A 26,197-nucleotide genomic window follows, 5' to 3' on the forward strand; every position below is an offset into this window, starting at 1 on the left:
TCGCTTGAGCCCAGGAGTTTGAGGTTGCTGTGAGCTATGCTGATGCCACGGCACTCTAGCCTGGGCAGCAGAGTGAGACTCTGTCTCAAAAAAAAAAAAAAAAAAAAGAGTACATGTGAAAACCGGCAGACGCCTTGCAGGGGGATGTCTACGAGATACAGCAGATTGATGAAGATCATTCAGGGTTGATCTGTAATCCCTCTCCTGACTGGTTGTAATGATTTAAATAATGAAACTCCCCCTTTGAGACCTCACACTTTTATGGGGAAATATCTGGAAGTTTGACTAAGAATAACAGACCATGTGAAGAGCTAACTTTTGGCTTTCGTGCCTCTGAAACCTGAAGTATACCATGAGCTGCTGGCGCACTACTGAGAAGTTCAACGGCTTGTGATGTTATTTATGATGGCGACCACCCCAAGCATTTAGCTAGTGAGGCTAGATATTTGTCCTTCATATATTCATGACTTATTCGTATTTCCTCTTTGTACATCACAGTAAAGTTTTTTTCTTCATAAGGGTCCCAAATGTTTTTTCTTGAAGTTAATCATAAGCAATTTCTTGTTGCTGTTTGTATGGGGAAACTAATGTATTATTCCATGATTATTTCTTTGGATTTTTGTTTGAAAGATAAAAGTGACATATACACACAATTCAAACTGTGCAGAAGGGTACAATGTTAAAGTACGGGTCTTGCCTGTACTCTTGACTTCTGCTCCCAGACTCTTCCCATAAAATTTGTTACCAGGTTACCTTCCCACTGTTATTATCAGGCAGTATGACAGTTTTAATGGCATGAGGTCTGAAGTCAGTCTGCCTGGGTTTGAATCCTGGCTTTGAATCCTCACTTTATTAGCTATGTGACTGTAGGCATGTCGTTTAACAGTTAGTGCCTTAGTTTTTTCATTTAAAAGAGAGTGACAATAATACCAACATTATTAGGTTGTTATGAACCTTAAATGGGATGATGTATGTATCTGAATCACATGTGTTTTAATAGTTATTACTTTTTCAATGTTTTATTTAAGATAATTTGAAACTTACAAAAGAGTTGTAAAAGGGATAGAGTCCCCACATACCCTACATCCAATGTTATCATCTTACATAACCATAGTACAGTTATCAAAGCTAAAACAATTAACATTGTCTATGGTCTGAATGTTTGTGCCCCTCTAAAATCCATATGTTGACATCCTAACCCCCAAGGTAATGGGAACTTAGGATGTGATTAGGTCACGTGGGCTGTGTCCTCATGGATGGCATTCATGCCCTTATAAAAGAGACCCTGGGTAGCTAGCAAGCCCCTTCCAGGATGAGGCAAGAAGGCACCATCTATGAAAAACAGGCCTAATCAGATATCATATCTGCTGGTGCTTTGATCTTGCACTTGTCAGCCTCCAGAACTATGAGAAATACGAATTCGTTGGTATTTTATTATTTATAGCAGCTCAAACAGACCAAGACAAAATTGGTACAATACTATTAATGATACTGCAGATCTGAAGTCTTCAGATGTCACCACTCATGTTCCTTTCTCCCCTGACACGCAGTCCAGGATCCCACATGGCATTTGTGATGTGTGTCTCCTTAGTTTCCACCACTCCGTGGTAGTTCCTCAGTCTTTCCTTGTTTCTCATGCTCTTGACACTTTTGAAGAATACTGGTTAGGTATTTTGTGAAACGTCCCTCAACTTGGGTTTGCCTGATGTTTACTCGCAATTAAATTGAGGTTACGTATTTTTGGCAAGCATGTCACCGAGGAGATTTTGTGTCCTCGGTGCACCATACCAGGAGACACGTGGCATCGGTACATCTTACTACTGGTGACATTAACCTTCATCACCTAGGTATAGTAGTGGGAGCCAGGTTTCTCCACTTGAAAAGTGACTATTTTTTCATTGTAATTAATAAATATTTGGGCCATGATACTTTGGGACTGTGCAAATATCCTGTTTCTTCATAAACTTTCACCCATTAACTTTAGCATTGATCACTGGATCTTGCCTGTGGCAATTATTACTACGGTGCATTAATGGTGATTCTTCTATTTCTCTCACTCCACCTGCATGGATTAATTAGAATCTTCTATAAGGAAGAGCTATCCCTTTGCCCTCTTTTATTTACTTATCCATTTTTCCCTATCAGTATAGGAAGGGAGCTTAAGTTTTACTTTTAAAAATCGTAAGTTTCCATATTAAGCACAGTTCTCTTCTAGCTAAAAATAGCCATGCCTCAAGCAAAGCACCTCCAGCAGGAACCCCCAAGTAGTGTGCTTTGTGATAGCTGGGTTTGCTGGTCACAGTGGTGAGAGCAGATGTCCCGGTTTGAGAGAGGTGCTGTCATCCACCCAAGTGACCCTGGGGCCCCACTTACTGTAGCCCATCAAGGTGACAGCTCCTATCAGCATGATCAGAGTCTGCAGAGCATCTGTGTAGATCACAGCAGCCAGGCCACCTGTGGGGATGAGCACTCAGGTAAGGGCCAGGTAATCTGACGAAGAGGACTTACTCTGGGTCACCAAGGGAACCTGAAAGGTCAAGACCTGACGGGAGATTTCTCAGTGTTGATTGATTGCAAAGGTGGCCACGATCACTGCTCTCTGTGTGCACGCCCATTTTGCAACGTGACTCTGCCGCCCCTTTGATGTTGAGATGCAGTTGACCTCTCTACCTCTTAAATATGGGCTTGGCCATGTGACTTGCTTTGGCCAATAGAATGTGGTGGAAGTGATGTTGTGTATCTCCCAGCCTGGGCCTCAGGAGGCCCTGCAGCTTCTGCACACACTTGTGTTGCCCTGAGACCACCACGCTTTAGGAAGCCCAGTCTAAGCTAATGGAGGGCGCTGGCCCACGTGGAAAAGAAGCCCAGCCGACAGCCCAAGCTAACCGACAGCCATGTGAGTGAGGCCACCTTGTCCCAGCCAGCTACCTAATTGCAATTCAGAGGAGCCAGGTGAGACCAGGCAACCCATGGAATTGTGGGGAATAATAGACCATCGTTGTTTCAAGTCCTTAAATTCATGGGTAGTTTGTTACACAGCAATTTCTAACTGATACAGGAAGTAATATCTGGGCCATAGTCTCTGACATTGATTGATTGATTGATTGATTCAGGGTCTCTGTTGCCTGGGCATGAGGGCAGTGGTGTCATCATAGCTCACTGCAACCTTCAACTCCTGGGCTCAAGCTAGCCTCCTACCTCAGCCTCCCAAGTAGCTGGGACTACAGGCAGACACCACCATGCCCAGCTGAAACGTTTTTATTTTTAACACTGGAAAGAGGATGCGAGTACTAGCTATTCAGAGTCCCTTAGACTTCTTGAAAAGGGGCATGGTGGTCTGTCTCAGAGGATTCCTGCTGGGTCTGCCATGTAGAAAAATCTCTGGAATGACAATATTAGTAGCAAACCCATCAGCCTATGGACAGAGCAATCTTTCCAGTATCTTCCCAATATCTCCCTCCTTCCTCCTCCTCTAAGGAGAAAGGACACTTACCTGATATGAATCTGTTTACTAGAGGGCACAGTCACTGCCATAAAAAGAATAAAAAGCTATGCCCGCGGGTGTGGTGTCCTTGACTCCTCCTTCCACGCCAGCAGGAATGGGCCTCTCACAAGTGGGAGGGGACCTGGCTTAGATCCTGGCCTTAATTCTCCGCTGTGTGCTCGTGCAATGAATCAGCCTGAATATAGTGAGAGCCTGACACTGGGCACCACTTAACCCCACCCTCCTGTCTACACTAGTGTTTATTGAGCATCTACCCTCTGCCAGGCACTGTGGGAGCCTTTTATCCAGCCATTCATCAAATACCTGGTGAGCGCCCTGCCAAGTTCTATGTGTTAGGAATACAGAGGCCGACAAAACGGCACATCCCCTGCCCTTATAGAGCTGCAGTCTAATGGGGGAGACAGACCCCCAGATAAGGAACACAAAGATGAACTGGCTGCTGCAGTCATCCCTCCCCTCCCCCAGGCCCCAGGCACATGGCTTCTGTTGCCTCTGACAACTCAGCCAATGTCTTTCTGTATCAGAGGGCCTCGCATATGTTCAATTTTGCCACTTTTCTGTTTAGAGCATCCAACGGTGTTCCATGGCAGTTAGAGAGGCCTTACCTGAACATTCCATGTAAAAAAATAAATAAAACAAACAAAAAAACCTTCCTCCATTATTCCCCATCTCCTCACCCTGCTTAATTTTCCTTCATAGTACTCGTCAGGTTATGATAATATCTCCAGATGTTATTCACTGATTTCCTGGCTCACTGTTTCCCCATCTCCACTAGAATGTAAGTTCCTCTGGGGCAGGGATTTTTGTCTGTCTTGCTTGCACACATGACACCTGGCACATGGTAGCTAATATTATCTACACACGCACGCACGCACACACGTGGAGGGAATTATGTTATACCAAGAAGAGGCAGAGAAGGGTGGAAGTGGAGCAGACAATGAAAGGGTGAATATTACAACAGACACTTGTCGAGGCCCCATTATAAGCCAGGCAAGTCTGAGGGAGGAAGATGAGGCTGCCTGACCGCAGGTTCCGGAATCACAGTTGTTTATCATCCAGCCTCATATCGTGCACGTGCATGTATGTGCTCAGCACTTAGCGGGTTCTCAGCAAATAGTTCTGGGACACATGGATGGGAAAAAACGTTAGGCAGTTGTGGTGCATTTTTAAAATTCTTTCTCTTATCAGGAAACCCTCTTCCTTTGGATAATGGCCAAGAGAAATCTTATTAGCGAGGGTAACAGTGTGAGGTTTAATGAATAAATGTTCTTAACACACTGGAACATCAGAAGATGGGCCAGGAAAAGATGAGGGGGCCACAGCTCCTGCCCATGACCTCTCCCAGCATTACCCCCATTCATACCTGCTACAGTGTAGACAGCCGTGATGGCCAACAGCCCAACGATGGCCAGGTACAGATCCAGGTGCAAAGACTGCTGAATAAAGATGGCGCCTGCATACATGTCCACCTGCAGAGACAGGAAGTCAATGGATGAATATACGAATGGATGAACAAATGAATTGTTCCCTCTGTCATCCGTCTTGTCCCCAACCAGGGATCTCACACGGGAGCCCTGTGAGCTTTTAAGTTTGAGACCCCTGCCCTGGGCTGATGAACAGGCTCCTCAGTGGTCTTCTGGCTTCTGCTTCTGTCCGTCCGCCACGCTGCCACCTTCATCAAACCATCGTGATCTCATCATCCTTCTCTGCCCCATTTAAAAACCTCGAGTGGCTCCCCACTGCCCAAGACAAGGGCTGAATAAGTGAGTCAGAGCCGCACGCCAGGCCCTCACGTCCTTTGCTCACTGAGCACTCCAGGCGCTCTGTAATACTCCCCATTCCTCCGCGCTGACCACTGCCTCCCAGCTTTTGCTCGCGCTGCTCTATCCCTCTGGAAGGCCAGTACCCCTTTAACTGGCAAACTCCTCCTGAGATGGAACTTCTCCGGGTGGCTTCCCCACATCTGCTTCCCACCAGACTGCCAGTGAACATTCTAGAAAGGAGCCCATCTGTGTGTCCTTTGGCTGGAGCTGGCATAAGTCAGTCATTGTTTCGATTGAATGAAATTCCTTCTGCCCCCGCAACCCCCTCCCATAGGACAGGCTGTTCCCCACCCCTGGCTGGAAGGGAAGACAGCTTCAGTGTGGCAGGGCCAGGCAGGCAGCACATGCCCGCAGGCGGCAATGCACCTGCTCTTTGCCATTTTCTGGGAGATCTGCCCATCCAAAGGTCAGGGTGGGGCAGGCCCGATCAGCACCGTCGGCACATCTGAGTAACAGCTGGTAACTGCCTAATCCCAGGAGGGAAAGAATAACTCTTCCTAAGGGCTGGTGGGGCTCTTGGAGTCCCATTCCCCGGCGCACACCATCCTGAGATGTTGCCTGAGAAGCTTTGGCGGAGGAGGGGAGGGAGTTCTTCCTATGGCCTTTTCTCCCAACCTCCTCTGGCCACCCCTGCCCTCTCCCCCCACCCCTCCCATCTCCCTGTAACCTCCCCGAAGCCTGCCCAAGAGCAGGGAAAAGGGGGATGGGGAGGCCACATCCCCAGCAACCAGGCTGTGTCCCCGCCTTACCGAGATCTTGGTGAAGATGTAGATAAACAGGTAGAGCACAGCCAGGGTGATGGGGATCCTGCTGCCACCGAAGCGCCTCCTTAGGTATTCTGGCATCGTGGTGACCTGGAGGTCAGAGCTGAGCAGTCACCACCGGCAGGTTCTGGGCACTCGGCCTTCCGGCACCAGCCCTTCCTGCCCCCTCCCGCCTCCCGAAACTCAGGATCACAAATGGGCCTTAGTCTTGGGATTCCCACTGCGAGACTTGAGGGAGAAGAAAATGGGGGCAACAGGGTGGGCACAGAGGGACTGGGGCTCCACGCAGGGGTGTGAAGCCCATGATCATATTCCCAAACTGGAGGCATCCGTGCACCCCCTCCCCAATGGCTGCCATGGCCTACGTTGTTATTACTCAATGTTTTTCTTTAAACCAACTCACCTTTTTATTTAAAATAAACGTATCTAAAAAGGGAAGTTTAAATCACCACTTTAAATGGAAAATCAAATTTAAGGGGACCAGCAAAAATAAGTATAGGGATAATAAAACAATTCATTAACTTTCTATTCTCTTCTGGCAGTTTACTGTTGCACATCAAAGACTCTGGACCCAGAACGTACTTATTCCTTCTTAGAGAGAGAGAGAGAGAGAGGGAGGGAGAGAGTCGTTGGAGAGAGGCGTTAAAGGCACACTGGCTGTGACACGAGACTTCCCCTTTGAGTGCATCAAAAAACTGAAAGAGGAAAAGTAGAAAAGGGAGTAGCTTCACCCTGTGATTCAGTGTCGTTGGCCCCATGTCCAACCCCTAAAATCTTCGCAGGTATTTCCCTCTGTCCATGTTCCAAACTTTGGGAAAACTGCTGCACTGTAAACCCCAAGCCTGGTCACCAGGAGAAGCAGGGAACTCTAGCAGCAGAACGTGCAGGCTCCAGAGACGTCCTGCAGCAGGGAGGCACTGAATTTGGGGGGCTCCCTCCTGCCCGTGGGGGTGTGGCTGAGCCATGCCGCTGAGAGCTATTATTTGGGTTGTTATTTTCTTGGGGTTTGGCATTTTCTTTCCCAATCTTCTTGCCTCCACTGCACCCCTCCAGACTTGGGGGTGAAACAACGCCGTACCTTGACTCTGAGACCTCAGACCGACGGGAGTTCTTCCATGAGGTACTGGATCTTGGATGGGGAAGGGAGTAATGATTTGCAGAAATGTTTGCAGCCCCTCCCCCAGGCTGCTGTGGCTTGGGTGTCCCCAAGTCTAACCCAGCAGAGACTAATGGGTCCCCAGCTGGACGCTGATAAACAGCAAGCTGCCCGTCGCAAGGTCGGAGTGTGAAGGCAGAGGGCGCCGGAGGGGAGATTGGGAGACACTTGCTTCAAGAATAGAAAATGTTAGCCGTGGAATACAGGTGTTCATGCGTAATAGGGTGTTCAGTGTAAAATTAAACTTTATTACGTGTTTCAAATTTTTTTCATCATAAGATATTGGAAAAAAGTGAACTCCAGGAATGAACATTTTTAAATAGGAAAAAAATAAAAAGCTTCTCTTTCCTCTTCCTCCCCTCAAAAGGGCAACTCAGGACTCCAATCTTTTTTTTTTTTCTTTTTTAAATTTTTTTTTTTTTTTTTTTGAAACAGAGTCTCACTCTGTTGCCTGGGCTAGAGTGCTGTGGCATCAGCCTAGCTCACAGCAACCTCAAACTCCTGGGCTCGAGCAATCCTTCTGCCTCAGCCTCCCGAGTAGCTGGGACTACAGGCATGTGCCACCATACCCAGCTAATATTTTTCTATATGTATTTTTAGCTGTCCAGATCATTTCTTTCTATTTTTAGTAGAGACTGGGGTCTCGCTCTTGCTCAGGCTGGTCTCGAACTCCTGACCTCGAGCGATCCTCCCACCTCGGCCTCCTAGAGTGCTAGGATTACAGGCGTGAGCCACCGCGCCCGGCCGGGACTCCGATCTTAATCAATGTCTTGCCTCAACCTTCTGATTTGCTGCAAGGCAGACACAGCAAACCAGAAGTACCGGAAGTACCTTGACACTTGACAGGGAATAATACAAGGAGAGAGTCAGTCAAACCTTACTGAACATGGGACGTATTCCTGGTGCTGGCACAAGGGCTAACCAGAGATGGCGTGAGGGCTTCAGCCCGTTCAGGTGCGCACACCCAGGGACACACTCTTGAGCGGTTCACTATCTAATCTGCGGAGATAATCGCCACCTGGCCTTTGTTTGGAGTTGGCGTCCTGGCACCGCTGACAGCCTTTATTACCCGTCGACCTTCACTGCAATCTAGAGGGGGGTGGGGCACAGCCTCCACGTGCAGGGCGTTTCTAATGAGTGAAGAAAGGAAGGAGGGGTGGAAGTTACCAGAAAGCAAGCAGCAGGGTATCTGGAAAGCAGGCTCTGGGGAGGAATGTGAAGCTGGCTGACAGATGGGAGGCAGAGCCTCGGCTGTTGCCTGTAAAGTAGCTGAAAAGGCAATTTGCCAGCAAGGAAAAGAGAGAGAGAGAGAGAGAGAAAGAGAGAAAGACTCATCAGCACCTGGCACAAAAGGCCTCCCCGTCTCAAATATGTCCCTGATCCTCAAGTCCAGGCTATTTAGGAAATGCCCCAGATCCATGATGAAGATAAAAGAGAAGATCTTCTGAACCAAGCCCACAATGTTCCCCAAACTACACTCCGGGACCACTCCTGGCTCCCCAGCCCTGGTGAGGAAGGACTCGCTGTTACCATAGGAACGACCCTCTGGCTGGAGCGGGGTGCATATTCAGGAGAAGTAAATTTAGCCAATGCCAGCCGACTTGGAGAGATGACCCCAGGCCCCCAGTCGCCGCGGATGGCTGCTCTTCACTCCCTTTCTCCCGGTGGAGGGGCAGCGAGGGTGCTCCCCCCGAATCACATCCACAGGGTCACCCACCTACGCTCAAGGAAAAGCCCTCCCTCTTCCTCTGCAACCCATGCCATCTGCTATGGCAACTTCTGCCCCTCCTCAGTGATCCCCAGTGTTCAGTGAGGATCCCTGCTCCTTTGCGCTCTTCCTGTCTTCTAGACTTTTCCCCTAATCTGGAAGCAGCTCCAGTAACAGTGTGGAGAACACACACACAGACGCCACGTACGGCATCTGGGTTTGCTGAGCTCCAACAACAGTCTGGCGTCTCCACTCCAGCAACCCATTTCTCCGACCAAAACCTGAACCCTGTCATCTCCGAGACCTCGTTTGCCTCTGAGACCCCAACTTTTCTATCAGTGCAGCTCCCCTACTTGCTGACTCTGATGACCGCTGCCTTGAGACTCTACCAAGACTTCTAGTGCCTGAGGAGTGCCTCTTCTTTCGGTGTTGGCCCATTCTTCATTTCACGTCCTTCTGAATTCAGGTAAGACCCTGGTATTGACTCATTCCAACAAATATTTACTGAGCATCTACTTATCTGCCATGTAATAGTCTAGACACTGGGAGAAAACAGAGATGGTCACTGCCCTCCTGGATATTTCAGTCTTAGTGGGACAAACACATAGTCTAGTGCAATGGTTCTCAATCAGGGAAGATTTTGCACACCCCAGGGCAATGTCTGGAGACATTTTGGCTGTCCCAGTGTGAGGGGTACTACTGGCCGCTGGTGGGTAGAAGAAAGCAAGGATGCTGCTCCACACCCTACAAGGCACAGAACACCACCCCCACCCAACACACACACACACACACACACACACACACACACACGATGAATTATCTGGCCCCAAAGGTCCCTGAGGTTGAGAAACCCTGGCCTATGGGGGGGACATAGTCTAACAGCAGAGACATATTAATTTAATAATCATACAAGCAAATGCAAAATGGCAACTGTGGCAAATACAATGAAGGAAATTTGACTTCATCAGAGAGGCCAGAAAGGCCTTCCTGGAGGAGTTGTTGCTTAAACTAAAATCTAAAGGATGAATAGGAGTTAACCAAACCAAGAAGGAAAAGGAAAACTTTCCAGAAGGAGGGGAGAGCGTTGCAATGGTCCAGGGAAGGAGAGAGGCCTGTGAGAACGAGGAATTTTTTGTTAGAACAGGGCCTGGTGTGCGGTGGGCAAAGAACCCGGTCAATGACCTTCAGTGGATGAATGCATGAGTGAACTGATGGAAGAACGCAGTGGATGGAGAGTAGGGCGGGCCTGTAGCTTATTTTCCATGTTCATAAGTAAAATTAGTCTTTAATTGTCTTGATGGGTAGTATTCACATGATCCTATCTTCAAAATACGATAGGCAAAAATAAATTCTAGGTGGATAATAGATTTAAATGTGGAAAGTTCTAGAAGATAATATATAGGAGAATATCTAATATCTTTATGACCTTGGAATAGGAAAAATTTTTTAAAGCATGACATAGAAGGCAGTAGCCATCAGGGAAAAGTTGGTAAATTTAAAATTGAGATCTGTTTATCAAAAGACACCATAAAGAGAGCAAAAATGCAAGCCACAAACGAGAAAAAAAGAAGATATTTGCAACACACATAAGCACATTGTTTCTAGAATATATAAAGAATTTCTACAAACCAGTAAGAACAAGACATATAACCTAATAGAAAAATGGGCACAAGTCCTAGACAAGTTACTTCCTCGAAGAGGAAATCCAAATGGCCAGAAAACATATAAACAGAATTGCCGATCAAAAGCACAGTGAGGGCTGGGTGTGGTGGTTCATGCCTATAATCCCAGCACTTTGGATGGCCAAGGCAGGAGGATCACTTGAGTCTGGCTCTGTTGCCCGGGCAAGAGTGCCGTGGTGTCAGCCTAGCTCACAGCAACCTCAAACTCCCGGGCTCAAGCAATTCTTCTGCCTCAGTCTCCCAAGTAGCTGAGACTACAAGCATACGCCACCATACCCAGCTAATTTTTTCTATGTATATCTTTAGTTGTCCAGATCATTTCTTTCTATTTTTAGTAGAGACGGGATCTCGCTATGTTGCCCAGGCTGGTCTCGAACTCCTGACCTCAAACCATCCTCCCGCCTTGGCCTCCCAGAGTGCTAGGATTACAGGCGTGAGCCACCGCGCCCGGACAGGAAGTGATTTTTATTTTTCTTATTTTTTTTATTTTTTACTTTTTGAGACAGAGTCTCACTCTATTGCCCGGGCTAGAGTGCATGGCGTTAGCCTCGCTCACAGCAACCTCAAAGTCCTGGGCTCAAGCAATCCAACTGCCTCATCCTCCTGAGTAGCTGGGACTACAGGCATGCGCCACCATGCCTGGCTAATTTTTTCTATATAGTTTTAGTTGTTCATCTAATTTCTTCCTATTTTTTTTAGTAGAGACGGGGTCTCGCTCTTGCTCAGGCTGGTCTCGAACTCCTGAGCGCAAACGATCCGCCCACCTCGGCCTCCCAGAGTGCTAGGATTACAGGCGTGAGCCACCGCGCCCAGCCAGGAAGTGATTTTTAATATGATTTCTGATCCTTAAACTCTTTCCAGTTTGTACATTTTTAAAAATCTCCATAATAAAAAGTTAAAATTGGTTATTTGTTTCTGAACAGCACTGTGATATCACATGATCTTCCCATGTAGAACATCTAAAATGGAATTAAGCCTAGAAAGTGTGAGTGACACAAAGCTGTCAATAAGATCGTGAATGATTTTTAAAACTGGTTCTCAAAGAGTCTAAAGCAGCATTATTTTGTAACAAAAATGTTGACATTTCACACCAGTTAGAAATAGTGCGATTATTATAGTTTTCTGTGCAAAGGAAGAAATAAAATCACTGAACCATATATAGAGATATTAATAGATTTTTTTTAAGTTAAAAGCAGTAACATGTTATGGCATTAACATTTATAAGAGATTGTGAGTCTTACATTTGTGTTTGGGTATTAAAAATTTTTTTTTGGGCCGGGCGCGGTGGCTCACGCCTGTAATCCTAGCACTTTGGGAGGCCGAGGTGGGCGGATCGTTTGAGCTCAGGAGTTCGAGACCAGCCTGAGCAAGAGCGAGACCCCATCTCTACTAAAAATAGAAAGAAATTATATGGACAGCTAAAAATATATATAGAAAAAATTAGCCGGGCATGGTGGTGCATGCCTGTAGTCCCAGCTACTCGGGAGGCTGAGACAGGAGGATCGCTTGAGCTCAGGAGTTTGAGGTTGCTGTGAGCTAGGCTGACGCCACGGCACTCACTCTAGCCTGGGCAACAGAGTGAGACTCTGTCTCAAAAAAAAAAAAAAAAAAAAAAAAAATTTTTTTTGAGCCCATGTTTTTTCTGGCCTCTGAATGTCCTCCGTGTACCTTGGACATTGGTCACTTGGTGGGAACTGCTAAGGATGGGCTTCTTAGTGATCTCATCCAGGCATCATCCTGCCCCAGGGCTGGGACCCCACAGTGCCTGCCTGATGGATGCCCATAGGTGGAGGGATGGGTGGGGGTGGAAGGCAGGGAATGCAGGGCTGAGCTTCCCAAAGAGTCTCCAAATTCCGTAGCATCTGGCCCCCCCCGCAGACTCACCTGACCAGCCACGTAGATGGGGAGGAAGATCCAGGCCAACATCAGCACAGAGAACAGGCCCTGCCCAAGAAAACACAGTCAGGACTCGGCTCCCAGCTCACATCAAGGTGCCAATTTGGATTTTCCTCTGCACCCTGAGGAAACCTAGCCTGAACTCCACCTCTGGTTTATTCTCCTACTTACCGAGTGGCTCACCTTCCCTGGGCTTCATATTTCCATGTATAAAGTGGGAAGAAAGGAATTAGGCAGGGACGAGAAGAATGGAAAGAGAAGCCTTTTGCGACACCTCCTTGTTCTGTTTCCTAAGCTTCATGTCATCCCTCCATCCAGCTGTGCTTCCTCCCCTCTTTGGAAGCGGTGAAAACAAGGCTGTGAGGTGAGGCAGGCCTGGGCTCAACGACTGGCTACACTCATGAGTAGCTGGTGATGCTGGGAGAGTTAACGCAAGCCTGTGAGACTCATTTCTCTCACCTGTAAAATGGGCATACCAATGCCTTCCTATATTGTTGCAAGGAAATTTGGTGAGATGGTACTTCCTGAGGACTTAATATATGCCAGGCACTCCTCTGCATCCTTTACAAGCATTAATTCACTTGATCCTCACAATGACTCTACATGGCAGGTGCTATTAATACCCCTATTCTACTAGCACTCTGGGAGGCCGAGGCGGGAGGATCGCTCAAGGTCAGGAGTTTGAGACCAGCCTGAGCAAGAGTGAGACCCCCATCTCTACTAAAAATAGAAAGAAATTATCTGGACAACTAAAAATATATATAGAGAGAAAAAATTAGCTGGGCATGGTGGTGCATGCCTGTAGTCCCACCTACTCAGGAGGCTGAGACAGGAGGATTGCTTCAGCCCAGGAGTTTGAGGTTGCTGTGAGCTAGGCTGACACCACGGTGCTCTAGCCCAAGCAACAGAGCTAGACTCTGTCTAAAAAACAAAAACCCCTATTCTATACATGAGGCTCAGAGAGGTTAAGTAACTTGCCCAAAGTCACACAGCTTGTAAGTGTTGCAGCCAGGCTGTGAACCTAGGCAGTCTGGCTCTAATCTATAATTGAACCCTATAATATGATAGTGTATGCAACATCCTTAAGTCTGTTCCTGGCCTAGAGTGAGCATCTAAAAAATGTTAGTCATTAGGAAGATGGATGTCATTATTAATAATTGCAACACCCTCATTCTTCCCCAGTAAAAATCATATCCTCATTATTCATGGCCCTGCTGGCCAGGCATCATGGTTTATGCCTGTCATCCTAACACTTTGAGAGGCCAAGACAGGAGGATTGCTTGAGGCCAGGAGTTCAAGTTCATAGCCCTGCTATGAAAGAGAGGGTGCCCTATTGTTAGAGCAGGAGACTAGGAAACAGGGCTGAGACCAGATGCTGGTGCTTGCAGATTGGGTGCAGGTGTTAAAGTAAACGACCCGCAAGCAGAAGCTAATTAGAGGGGCTGATAACCACAGGCAAGAACCAGCTTCACCGGGCTTGTCAGCCATTGCTGCCACCTTACGCGAACTTTGGCTAATTACAATATCATTTACATTGTGGTTTTAAAATTTCTCCGCCCTTGAAATCACTATGACAGTCCTGAGACAACCATATAAAGTATGAAAATGGAAGGGAACACGATTCTAGAAATCACTACTCAAATTCTTGGGAAAAGCCAACCCCTTAGTCTTGAATATTCCTCCCCGCAATTAGTAAGACTTCAAAAGACCGAAAAAAACCACATCGTCCTGGTGCAGCTGCTCTTTTTGAGCCTGCTCCTCTCTCTTTCTTGAGAGTGTACTTTCACTTTCAGTCTTTCAATAAAAAGCTGCTTGCTCTGCTTATATGGTGCATCCTGAAATTCTTTTCTCCCAGTGATCACCAAGAACCTGGAAAAACCTCCACTCGGAGGCCACTAACACTATCTCTTGGGTATCTCTGGGGTAGCAAAAATGTCAAAAATCATTGAGAGGCTGGGCGAGGTGGCTCACGCCTGTAATCCTAGCACTCTGGGAGGCCAAGGTGGGAAGATTGCTTGAGCTCAGGAGTTCGAGATCGGCCTGAACAAGAGCAAGACCCTGTCTCTACTAAAAATAGAAAGAAATTAGCCAAACAACTAAAAATAGAAAAAATTAGTCGGGCATGGTAGTCCCAGCTACCCGGGAGGCTGAGGCAGGAGGATTGCTTGAGCCCAGGAGTTTGAGGTTGCTGTGAGCTAGGCTGACGCCATGGCACTCTAGCCTGGGCAACAGAGTGAGACTCTGTCTCAAAAAAAAAAAAAAAAATCATTGAGCCATATATTTTTGTGATGGCCAATTGATGTCTAAAATACACAGAAATACCTTCCAGTTCCACGATACCTTCCTTCTTCTGCATCTACAAGGGAGGGATTCTGACCCTCTCCTCTCCATGCCCCTATCTGTTGGGGTCATGGCCTTATGGGAACCCATCAGGAAAACACAGGGAGGTTTGAGACTTACAGACCCAACTGATTTTTGCCTACCAGAGGCACCCTTGAAGGCTCCTGTTTGTTTTTTTCAAAAAGTACCATTCTATTTTTAAAGTGCAGGACATTCACCCAACTCTCCCCCAGGACCTACCTAGTAGGTGGAGGTGAGCTATCTATGGTCTGAGTGAAATACTTACATGAAGCTCATAAGCAGCTACAGAAATGCCCGTGGCAGCACCTGACCCTGCCAGGCCAACAAAGTGTCCACTTCCAACATTGCTGGCAAACAAGGATGCACCCACCTATAGGGAGAAGGACAGGTCAGATATGGGGGCCAAAGTCTGGGGTACCTGCTCCCCACCCCCTAACTCTTGCCATGCTCCAAAGGGACCAAGAGAGAAGGAGAAGTGAGGAGGCAGGGCCATCCCTAGCCTATCTGGCATTTTTGTTTAAATTAGAAAAGGATTCTCCTTCCCCAAGACTCTTACTGGGTCAGTGTCCACCTGTCTGAAATTGGTATAACAAATATTCATACCTACAGTGCCTAAAATGTGGATTGTGCCCCCCAGGGTTGTGCAATGCATAGCTTAAACAACTGTATACAACATTCCTGGGGGCGGGGAGGAAGACAGGTAATGCAGAAAGTGATTCGTGATGAGAATCAGGAAGCTTGTGACTCCCCAGCCCTGCTTCTAACTTAGCAAAGTAGACAGCCTTCCTTCAGGTAGAACGCTAAGTGTCCAACACTGTACTTAATGACTCCAAGCCCTGGTCTGGACAGGCCTGGGCACCTGGCCCAAGCTGGGCAATTATATTGTCTTTCCTGGGAATTTGGAAGTGGGATACCGTCTTTGCTGGTCCCTTGGACTGGGGAATGTGTAAACGAGGGTGTGTGTGGAGTGGGGTCCGGTGGGGAGGGGGAGTGGTGTGGAGGTGTGTTTAGCCATGAGCTCATCACTGCCAGTCTGCTGAGAGCGAGGAGAATGGAGACATGCAGAGAGAGGCGGATTAAGTGAGGAGAGAGGGTGGGGAAAGGGAGAGAGAAGAAAAAGAAGAGGAGGAGGAGGCGGAAGAGGAGAGGAGGAGGAGGAGGGGAGAACTGTCAGAGGGCTGTTGTGCCTCCTATTGACTTTCTAGTCTCTGGTTCTCATTGAATTCTGTTCCATTGATCTATATATCTATCCTTCTGCCATTATCACACTCTTGATTACTGTAGCTTTGTAGTAAGTTTTGAAATTGGGAAGTGTGAGTCCTCTAACTTTGTTTTTCTTTTTCAAAGATTGTTTTGGCTATTCTGGGTCCCTTGCATTTGCATATAAATTTTAAGATCAGCTTGTCGATTTCTGCAAAAAAGAAAAAAAAAGAGCTGAGATTTTGATGGGGAGTGCATTGACTCTGTAGATTGATTGGGGGAGTATCACCACTTTAGTAGCATTAAATCTTTGAATCCAAGAACTCAGGATGTCTTTTTAATTAGTTAGTTCTTCTTTAAGTTTTTCCAATGATGTTTTCAGTGTGTAAGTGTTGTTCTGCTTTTGTCAAATTTATTCCTAAGTACTTTATTTTTTTGATGCTTTTGTGAGTGTAATTATTCTCTTAATTTCATTTTCAGGCTGTTCATTTCTAGTATATGACAATATAATTATTTTAATATTAATTCTATATTCTCCTACCTTACTAAACTCATTTATAACTTCTAGTAGTATTTTCTGGGTTATTCAGAAGTTTCTATGTATAAGATTATATCATATGTAAATTGAGATAGCTTTCTCTCTTGCTTTTCGATCTGGATACCTTTTACTTCGTTTTTTTGTTAATTTACTTGGCTAGAACCTGTTGCAAAATGTTGAACACAAGTGGTGAGAAAAAACATCCTTGTCTTGTTCTTTTTTTTTTTGAGACAGAGTCTCACTCTGTTGCCCAGGCTAGAGTGCCGTGGCATCAGCCTAGCTCACAGCAACCTCAAACTCCTGGGCTCAAGTGATCCTCCTGCCTCAGTCTCCAGAGTAGCTGGGACTACAAGTACATGCCAAAACGCCCAGCTAATAATAATTTGCATCTTTTCTTCTTTTTTCTTGGTCAGTCTAGTTGGAAGTTGGTTGATTTTGTTGATCTTTCTGAAGAACAAACTTTTGATTTTAGGAGCTCATAAGTAAAATTAATTATCCCTGGTCCCCTACCCAGGACCCATGAAGTAGAGGCCCATGTGTATGTTTATGTATGGTGTATGTGTATGCGTGTGTGTGTGTGCATACACATGTGTGTGTATCTGGCAATATCCTTAGATCCACTTGAAAAGAAAATACTATATAGGCTGTTGTATTTGTTACCTGTGTCCTCAACATCAATTCCACCTTGTCCCAGTAACTGCCTGCAATTTTCCTTCAGACTCCAGCCCCTCCCCCTGCTCATCACAGATGCCCCCATGCTCAGGAGCCTCCCCTGCTCAGGTGCTGAGCATATGAGCCAGGCTGAGCTAATCAGCGTATCAAAGTACCCTGGCCACAGTGATTGGCACACGATGGGCATGGAATGTAATCAGAGATGAAATGTTTTCCACGAATAGTGCCATGGAGGCAGATGCTCTTTCCATGGAACCAAAGAGGATGAAAGATCTGGAGCAGTGTCTGCCATCCTGTGGCCGTCAAGTTGAGCCTGTTTGTGAATAGAGCCCATTCAGAAGAACAGAAGCTGATAGTGATAGTAGGTGGTAGATAGATAGATAGTTGGGGGCTGGGGGGCGGAGAGAAAGAGAGAGAATAAATAGATGGTCCTAGTGATATCACTTGAGCCTCTGCATTCAGCCACACCTGAAACCAGCCCAACCCCAGATCGTTCCCTTAGGTGAGTTGAAGAATTTTCTGTCTCTTTTTAAAACAAATTTGAGTTGGAGCTAAGTCTTCTCTAGTTGAGGCTATCACTGCCAGACCACATGGAACCAAAGAGTCCCGAGAGAGCAAAGGTGGACAGAATACCAGCGCTTGAAGATTCTGTAAGAAGTGACTTTAATTGAACCAAAGACCACTTACTGGCCACCACAACATGTCCCCTCCAGCCAGGAAATAGCCTTTTACTGTGTCTCTTTTGGTCTTCACTGTGGACTGAAACAAAGAAGAAGGGAGGGGGAGGGAAAATGTTAGCAATCAGAGTACCCCAAAATGGCCTAGGCTGCAGGGTGCAAAGTGGGGGTCCACCAAGCAAGACTCAGATATCAAATGTATTTTGTTTTACCCATGGTTTTTAAGAAAATTTGAATTTGTCTCAAACTCCTGACCTCGAGTGATCCTCCCACCTCGGCCTCTCAGAGTGCTAGGATTACAGGCGTGAGCCACCATGCCCGGCCAAAAATTTGAATTTGAATGTCTTTAGGGGAAACGAACTCTTAACACAGCCCCTGCTATACACTTGATAACCTACTTTGTCCCTTAGACATTCTAGTTTTAGACTCATGGCTTGTCTCTGATGTTAACTATGTACCAGACACTATGCCAAGCATTTTATAGGCATTATCTCATTTTAACCCTTACTAAACCCCTATGAGGTTGATCTCGTTAAGCCAATCTGATAGATGAAGAAACCGAGGCTCCTGTCTTACTCCGTTGGTGCTGCTATAACAAAATAGCAGAGACTGGGTGATTCATAAACAACAGGAATTTATTCATCACCATTCTGGAGGCTGGGAAGTCCAAGATCAGGTTTGCTGTCTGGCGAGGGACTGTTCCTCATAGATAGTATTATACCTCCTCCATGTCCTCACATGGCGGAACAACGAAATGGCAAAAAAGGGTTACCTAGTCCCCTCGTGCTTCTCGTATAAGGGCTCGATCCCATTCTCAAGGGCTCTGGCCTCATACCGTAATCACCTCCTAAAGGTCCCGCCTCTTAATACTATCACATGGCTGATTAAGTTTCCACATATGAATTTTGGGGGACACATTCAGGCCATAGTAGCTCAGAAGTAAAGCCACTTGCCTAGTGCCACATTCCTAAATAGTGGAGGGGCTAGGAATTCAAACCCAGCACAGCTTGATTTTGGAGCCCATGTTCTTAGCTGGGCTACAAAACCATCTTTAGAAGGAGTAGGCTTCCTGTTATTGAAAGTGTTTTAATAGAGACATTTTCACCACTAAGTAGCTTGTGTGATCTTGGATAAGTTGTTAACTTCTCTTTTGTTGAGGGAATTCTTACTCTGGATGGGAGATGGCACAAAATGGTACCTTTTCAGACCTGCAAAGGATTTTTTTTTTTTTTTGAGACAAAGTCTTGCTCTGTTGCCCGGGCTAGAGTGCCATGGCATCAAGCTCATAGCAACCTCAAACTTCTGGGCTTAAGCAGTCCTTCTGCCTCAGCCTCCCGAGTAGCTGGGACTACAGGCATGTACCACCATGCCCGGCTAATTTTTTTCTATATATATTTTTAGCTGTCCAGATAATTTCTTTCTATTTTTAGTAGAGATGGGGTCTCGCTCTTGCTCATGCTGGTCTCAAACTCCTGACCTTGAGTGATCCTCCCACCTCAGCCTCCCAGAGTGCTAGGATTACAGGTGTGAGCCACCGCGCCCGGCCCTGCAAAGGGTCTTATTACAGAAAACAGCCTCTGGGGCTCCTTCCTGCCAAACCCTGACACAGGACTATTTTCTAAGAATAAAGAATTTCTTGTGCTGAAAGAAATATGAAGAGGATCATCAAAACCGAGGGCTTCCTGGACGAGAGCTACATCAGAGTTGCCTGGCTCTCTTGTGACAATGCAGATCCCCAGGGAGGGCCTCTAGCCCTCACCCTAAGTCAAACTCTACCTCTAACCCTGATCCTAAGTCTATCTGACTCAAAGCCCTTATTAACATCTCACCCATCTCTGTCTGTCCTACAAAAGTAGGGGAAGCAGAGAAAGGTCAGATCCATGGTCTTTGGGATGTCCAGCCCTTTTCTTCCTTTCTTGGCCCAGAGGAGAGAAAGCTAAGGGGTAAGAGTAATGATATATAAATAATCAGATCAAAGTGGGCACACCTCAGTGGGTACAATACACCTGGTATCGGGTGACCTGAAAATCACATAGCAACACCTCTGCACCATCTTATCACAAAGTTACTAATATCCTTAATATATAAAGAGCTCCTAGATAAGTAAAGGAGCAAAAATCTAATAAAAAATAGGCAACGTATATGTAACCATAGTTCACATAAAGGAAACATAAGTGGTCTTTATTTATTTATTTTTTTTTTTGAGACAGAGTCTCACTCTGTTGCCCAGGCTAGAGTGAGTGCCGTGGCGTCAGCCTAGCTCACAGCAACCTCAAACTCCTGAACTCAAGGGATCCTCCTGTCTCAGCCTCCCGAGTAGCTGGGACTACACGCATGCGCCACCATGCCCGGCTAATTTTTTCTATATATATTTTTTAGCTGTCCATATAATTTCTTTCTATTTTTAGTAGAGATGGGGTCTCGCTCTTGCTCAGGCTGGTCTCGAACTCCTGAGCTCAAACGATCCGCCCACCTCGGCCTCCCAGAGTGCTAGGATTACAGGCGTGAGCCACCGCGCCCGGCCCATAAGTGGTCTTTAAACATATGTAAGGGTGCCCAGCCTCATTTGTGATAAGGTAAATGTGTATTAACAATACATTGAGATATTCTTTTCACCTTTCAGTTTGATAAAAATGAAAAAATCTAACAATACATTGTTGGCAAGGATGTGATAAAGCAGATTTTCTCATACATTACTGATGTGTACACCTCAGGAGGGAAATTTGACACAAACTGGAATAATTACCTGATAATTCTACCACAGGGAATTTATCCTCTGTTACAGCTACAGGCCAAAGTCACGAGTGTACAAGGTTTGTTTATTATGGCATACTTTGTTTCGGTAAGAGATGGGAAACAATCCAAACGACCCTCAGTAGGATGTTGGTTAAATACATTACAGTGCAATCATCTAATAAGATACTGTGCAACTTTTAAGAAGATAAGGAATATTCTATGTACTGATATGAAAAGATATCTAAAAGATACTCATAAGTGAAAAACAGCAAGTTAAAAACAGTATTATAATAAGCTACCTTCTGTTTAAGAAAGCTGGAAATAGACATATTAGTATTTGCTTGGATTTGCACACAAAAACTGGGAGAACACACTAATGTACTAACAAGCTAATAATAGTGGTTACCTGTGAAGAAAGGGTAGTAGTTGGACTTTTCAGTGTATGTCATAAGTTGTTTTTAGTTTTGAAACATGTGACAGTATTGTCTTTAAAAAATTGTCTTTAAGTAAATAACAAAAAAGAGTAAGGGAGATAGGGCCTCTAACCCCAGCTCCCCAAAGTACTAACAGAATAAGGACCTTTAATTCTTTGAGCCTCAACTTCCTTATCTGTAAAATGAGTATAGTAATAGTATCTTCCTCATAGGGGCCTGTGCAAATTACATGAGATAACATAAGTGAAAATGCTTAACACATAGTCAACACCCAGTGCACTTTTTAAATTGTAAAGTTCTGATTACTCTATGACCTTGAGCTATTAATAGTATCTTCCTCTCTCAGTCAGTATCTTATCGCCAAAAGGATGGGGTTAACCTGGGTCTCTGGCCAGACATTTCCTTCTCTCCCCATCCCCTGACACACACACACACCCCACCCCCACCCGGCCTGGCTTACCCATAGTCCAACAGCCAGGACAAAGATGAAGTACAGAACCAGCACCGCAATGTCACCTGGCTCCAGGCTGTTCTGGGGAAACGTCTCCCGGGGACTCAACTGCAGAGGCTTAGGGCTGCTGGGACTGCTCTCCATGGTCCTGAACGAGCCCTCTGGATCCTGGGGAAGTGAAAATGCATGTCAGATGCCAGCGTCACTCCTCTCCCCCTTTCTGTAGCTTCTTCCCTGGGGCACCTGAGACAGGGGACCCACATGGAGAGAGGTGTGGTGGAGACAGATCTTCAGGGGAGACAGATCCATCCATCCACTCACTCATTCAACAAACAGTGACGTCACATCAAATCCATAGTTGATTTTTACCAATTCACCCATTCACTTGGCAAAACATAAAGAATAATAAACAATTTAAATGGACAGATGGTTTCGGCATCCTCTTCCACTTAGTAAGCACATGTCCCCAAGTGAGAGAAAAGCGAGACACCTGAGCACCGTTTCCAAGGCACCTCACAGCCCAGTTAGGGTCAAGCCAACAATTTTGTCTGAGGCTTAGCCAGACACTACAATCTTGTTCCAATGCTGGATATGCCTATAAAATTGTGTGTATTTAATAAACACCTATATAGCATCTGCTGTATGCCAGGCATCATTCTGAGGGTTTACAAAGCTGCAAAATGGGTATCATCCCTATTTACAGATGGTGACACTGAGGCACAGAGAAGTTAGGTAACTTGACCAAGGTAATACAGCTCAAGAGGTGAAGCTGGGATTTGAGCCTAAATAATCTTGCTCAAGAATCCATGCTTTGAACTACTATCCTAAGCTGTACCTCAGTATTCTGCACTTCCCTGGGTAATTTAAGGGATTCCCATGGTAGGCAGAGTAATGGCCCTCCAAAGATGTTTAAATCTAATCCCCAGAACCTATAAATAGGCTGTTACATGGCTAAGGACAATTGAGTTTGCAGATAGAATTAAGGTTGCTAGTCAGCTGACCTTAATAGGGAGATGCCTGGAGTAACTGGGCAGGCCTAATGTTGCACACTAGGGAATGTTACACACAAGGGAACACACAATCAGAAGAAATAAATGGAGAGACGACAGCATGAGAAGGATTTGGCTCCATTGTTGCTGGCTTTGAAGATGAGGTGACGGGGCCGTGAGCCCAGGAATGTGGGCAGCTTCTAGACGCTGGAAAAGGCAAATTAACAGATTCTCCCATAGGGCATCCACAGGGAATTTAGCCCTGCTGACACCTTGATTTTAGTCCCGTAAGACCCATTTCGAACTTTTGATGTCTAGAACTGTAAGATAATAAACTCATGTCATCTTAGCCGCTAAGTTGTGGTAACTTGTTACAGTCAGAAACTAATGAAATTCCCAAGGGAAATTTTTGACCTTAAGTGATTAGGGGACTGACTTATTCCTGTGTCAGCCTCTAGGGGAATCAGGAATGAAAAGATTCAATCCCTGCCCTCTGTGAGGCACAGCCCAGGGGTGGGACAAATCCACCAGTGGGCAATGACACCATGATGTGGTGCTTCATACAGTGGAGGTGCATAGAGCCAGATCTGTTAGGAATTCCAGCTCAGAAGCCATAGAGCTGGATCTGCCATTTGCCAACCCTGAGAACATGGACAAGTTCCTTCATCTCTACAAAATGGGACAACGAAAGCTCACGCTTCATAGATTGCTGTGAGCTAGTACCTATGAAGCATTGAGCATGGTGCCTCGCACAAAGACTGTGCTCAGTACATCGTAGCCCCCATTGCTACTACTGTCACCATTACCACTATTTTCTACAAGGTGTAGTGAGGGAAGGACCACCTACTTTTATATGGAAGAATCCAGAAAGTAGCATGCAAGCCAGGTTTTGAAGAATGAGTACAGATCCTACGTGGATAAACAGGGGGTTGGGAAGCATTTCAGGCAAATGTAAACACTGAGGTGTGAATGAACATGTCGTGGTTAAGGGACCACCAGACTCTTGCGTGAGCATTAAATAAGGTTGGGGGCAGGGGGCCAGGAGGTGAGGCTACTCAGATAGGAAGGAGACAGATTCTACCAGCCCTTTGATGTCATTTGAAGGATTTTAGAAGGTCAGTAGTCCTCAACCTGTCAGCTATCCTCCCCTGTTTTTATAACACATATTTTGTAACACCCCTTTTACTGAATACTAAAGTGAAATTCATAGTTAATGTTACCTACTCACACACATAATTTTTTTAAAAAATGTATAGTGTTCTAACTGTAGTATAAAAGTGAAATAAAAGGAAATCAACTCATGATAAAACAATGAATGCCTCAACATGTAAAAATGCTCTCATCTGATTCCACTAGAAGACCCACCAGGTAATCTGATGCCTTCACCTATTATATGGAGTAAGTTCCCCATTTAAGAGAAATAGGAAAATCACAAGCCATTCCTTTCCAGAAGCACAGGATAATTAAAGAGTGAATCTATAGGGGAACACCAGAATAGAAACTAGTATACACAGCAAATCTTTAAACTTGCAAAACTGCTTTATGATTTTAAACATTATGAAGAAACTCAAGCAAATGCCGTGATAAACCATATTTTTAATTTAAGAGAGAGTCCTCTAAAAAATATCTGAGACAACCCTGTGAGCATAAAAAGCAGGTACATTTTTAAAGTAATAAAACCCTAACACTTTGTGTTTTATGTAAACTGGAGGTAGGTTCTAGATTTGGATAGTGATAAACATGTTTTGTGCCCACATGAATGTCTGGTGGAACGTCTGAAAGTCTTTGTTGTGCGGGGTAGTTCAGTACGTTTCAGGATGTCTAGTGTCTCTTTGCTTCCACCCACTGAATGCCAGTAGCACTCCCAAATTATTGTGACAACCAAAAATGCTCTGATAAATTTTAAAACATCTCTTCAAATGCAGCAACACTTTCATCACACACCTCTGCTCTAGGTTAAAGGATGCCACTGAAGAATTTTTAATAAGAAAGTGGCATGATCAGGTGGGGGAGGCTTGGCTAGAAGTAAGAAGGTAGGCAGGAAAGTTATTCTGGAGGTAATGACGCAGGCTTGAGATGATATATAAGGAGGGCTAAGAGGATGTCTTAGTCCATTCTTGCTGCTAAAACAAAATACCTTAGACTGGGTAATTTGTGAACAATATAAATTTATTGCCCACAGTTCCGGGGGCTAGGAAGTCCAAGAACAAGGTGCCAGCAAATTTGGTGTCTGGTGAGGGTCCCTTTCTCATAGAGGACACCTTCTTGCTGTGTCCTTACATAGTAGAAGGGGCAAGCAGGTGCCTTCAAACCTCTTTTATAAGGGCAATAATCCCATGCATGGGGCAGAACCCTCATAATCTAATCACCTCCCAAAGGCCCCACCTCTGAATACTATTCCACTGGGGATTTAGATTTCAACATTGGAATTAGGGGTGGGGTGTGGGGAGGAAATACATTCAGACCATAGTAGAGGGAGTAGATTTGAGAAATAATTTGGAGTTAGAATCGATAGGACTTGGTGATTAGTTGACAGGGTAAGTGAGGGAGAGGGAGAATTGGGGAACAATTTCCTGCTTGTGATCAGAGCTGCCCAAAGACAGAATGGCCTTGTGGTCTGGGCAGGATGTTCCTTGTCCTTAGAGCAGGGTTTCTCATCTTCAACACTATTGACATTTGGGACCCGGGGGCCATTCTGTGCATTGCAGGGTGTTAGCAGCACCCGTACTGGCTACCCACTAGATGCCTGGAGTACCCTCCTCCCAGTTATGACAGCTTGAGAACCGCTCCCTTAGAGGCATAAAAGAAGAGACTGGATGTTCACGTAGAGAAGAGTCTCAGGGCACCTCAGTGATCTGTAAGTTCCCTTCTCGTGCCAAGTGTAGCTTTGAACTTCTCTCCCTAAGGCTGGGCCTTGCTCTTGTGTCTGCTGAGAGGATGCTCACAGCTTCTCAGACCTGGGACATGGTGGCCCTCTCCAAGGAAGAGAAGACCCAAGCAACCTTGATCCACTGAACCACACCTTCGCGAGAGGAAAGATGGAAGGAAGAGAAGAAGAAAGAAGGAAGAAGGGATGACAGACAGCTTCATCGTTCCCAGGCAACCCCAAGTTCTATGATCTCTTATCTACTCTAAAGCAGGAGTGAGTAGCAGGAGCCAAAATTCCAACCCAGGCCACCTCTTACCTCTTAGAGCCTTGGTCAGATCTTGGTTTTATGATCACTGTCATCCGTAAGACGGATGATAATGCTATTAGCTGCTCAAGACAAACCTAACTGGACTGGAAACCTCAGGTCTCTCCGTGTGAAAGTGGGAGGAGCCCTGGAGCGGAGACCCCTTTGGGCTCCAACCAGGAAAGGCAGACCCTGGAGGCTGCGGGAGGAGGGGGCTGGAGGCCATAACGGGCTGGTTCAAGGGTGAGCCCCCGTTAGGCAGATAATGTTCTCATTGCACTTTACAGGTGAGAAAGTCGTGCTTGGGAGAGGCTTGGCGTCGTGTCCAAAGTCACACGGCTGATGAACGGCAAAGCCAGGACTCGCATCCAGCCTGGCTGGTTTCAGAGCTTGCATTTGCAAACAGTCCAACGTGCTGCTTCCAAAACGGGG

General features: G+C 45.9%; 1 protein-coding gene across 9 annotated transcripts in view; it reads right to left on the reverse strand.

Moving 5' to 3' along the window:
• The window catches only part of SLC5A11 (solute carrier family 5 member 11), a 45,552-nt gene that overhangs the window by 13,966 nt on the left and 5,389 nt on the right, over nucleotides 1-26,197 (reverse strand). The window contains exons 3-9 of one of the 9 annotated variants that reach the window (XM_069485907.1): nucleotides 21,613-21,771; nucleotides 17,993-18,064; nucleotides 15,161-15,265; nucleotides 12,523-12,582; nucleotides 6,078-6,182; nucleotides 4,869-4,974; nucleotides 2,374-2,454 (exon numbers count right to left, since the gene is read on the reverse strand). In XM_069485907.1, coding sequence (XP_069342008.1) covers nucleotides 2,374-2,454; nucleotides 4,869-4,974; nucleotides 6,078-6,182; nucleotides 12,523-12,582; nucleotides 15,161-15,265; nucleotides 17,993-18,064; nucleotides 21,613-21,747 — 664 coding nt within the window. In that variant the 5' untranslated portion in view covers nucleotides 21,748-21,771. The remainder of the gene's footprint in view (nucleotides 1-2,373; nucleotides 2,455-4,868; nucleotides 4,975-6,077; nucleotides 6,183-12,522; nucleotides 12,583-15,160; nucleotides 15,266-17,992; nucleotides 18,065-21,612; nucleotides 21,772-26,197) is intronic. The other 8 variants (XM_069485911.1, XM_069485909.1, XM_069485908.1 and 5 more) reach the window with 8 other exon arrangements.

The sequence above is a fragment of the Eulemur rufifrons genome, chromosome 14, assembly GCF_041146395.1.
Source record: "Eulemur rufifrons isolate Redbay chromosome 14, OSU_ERuf_1, whole genome shotgun sequence".
NCBI classification, from domain to species: domain Eukaryota; kingdom Metazoa; phylum Chordata; class Mammalia; order Primates; family Lemuridae; genus Eulemur; species Eulemur rufifrons.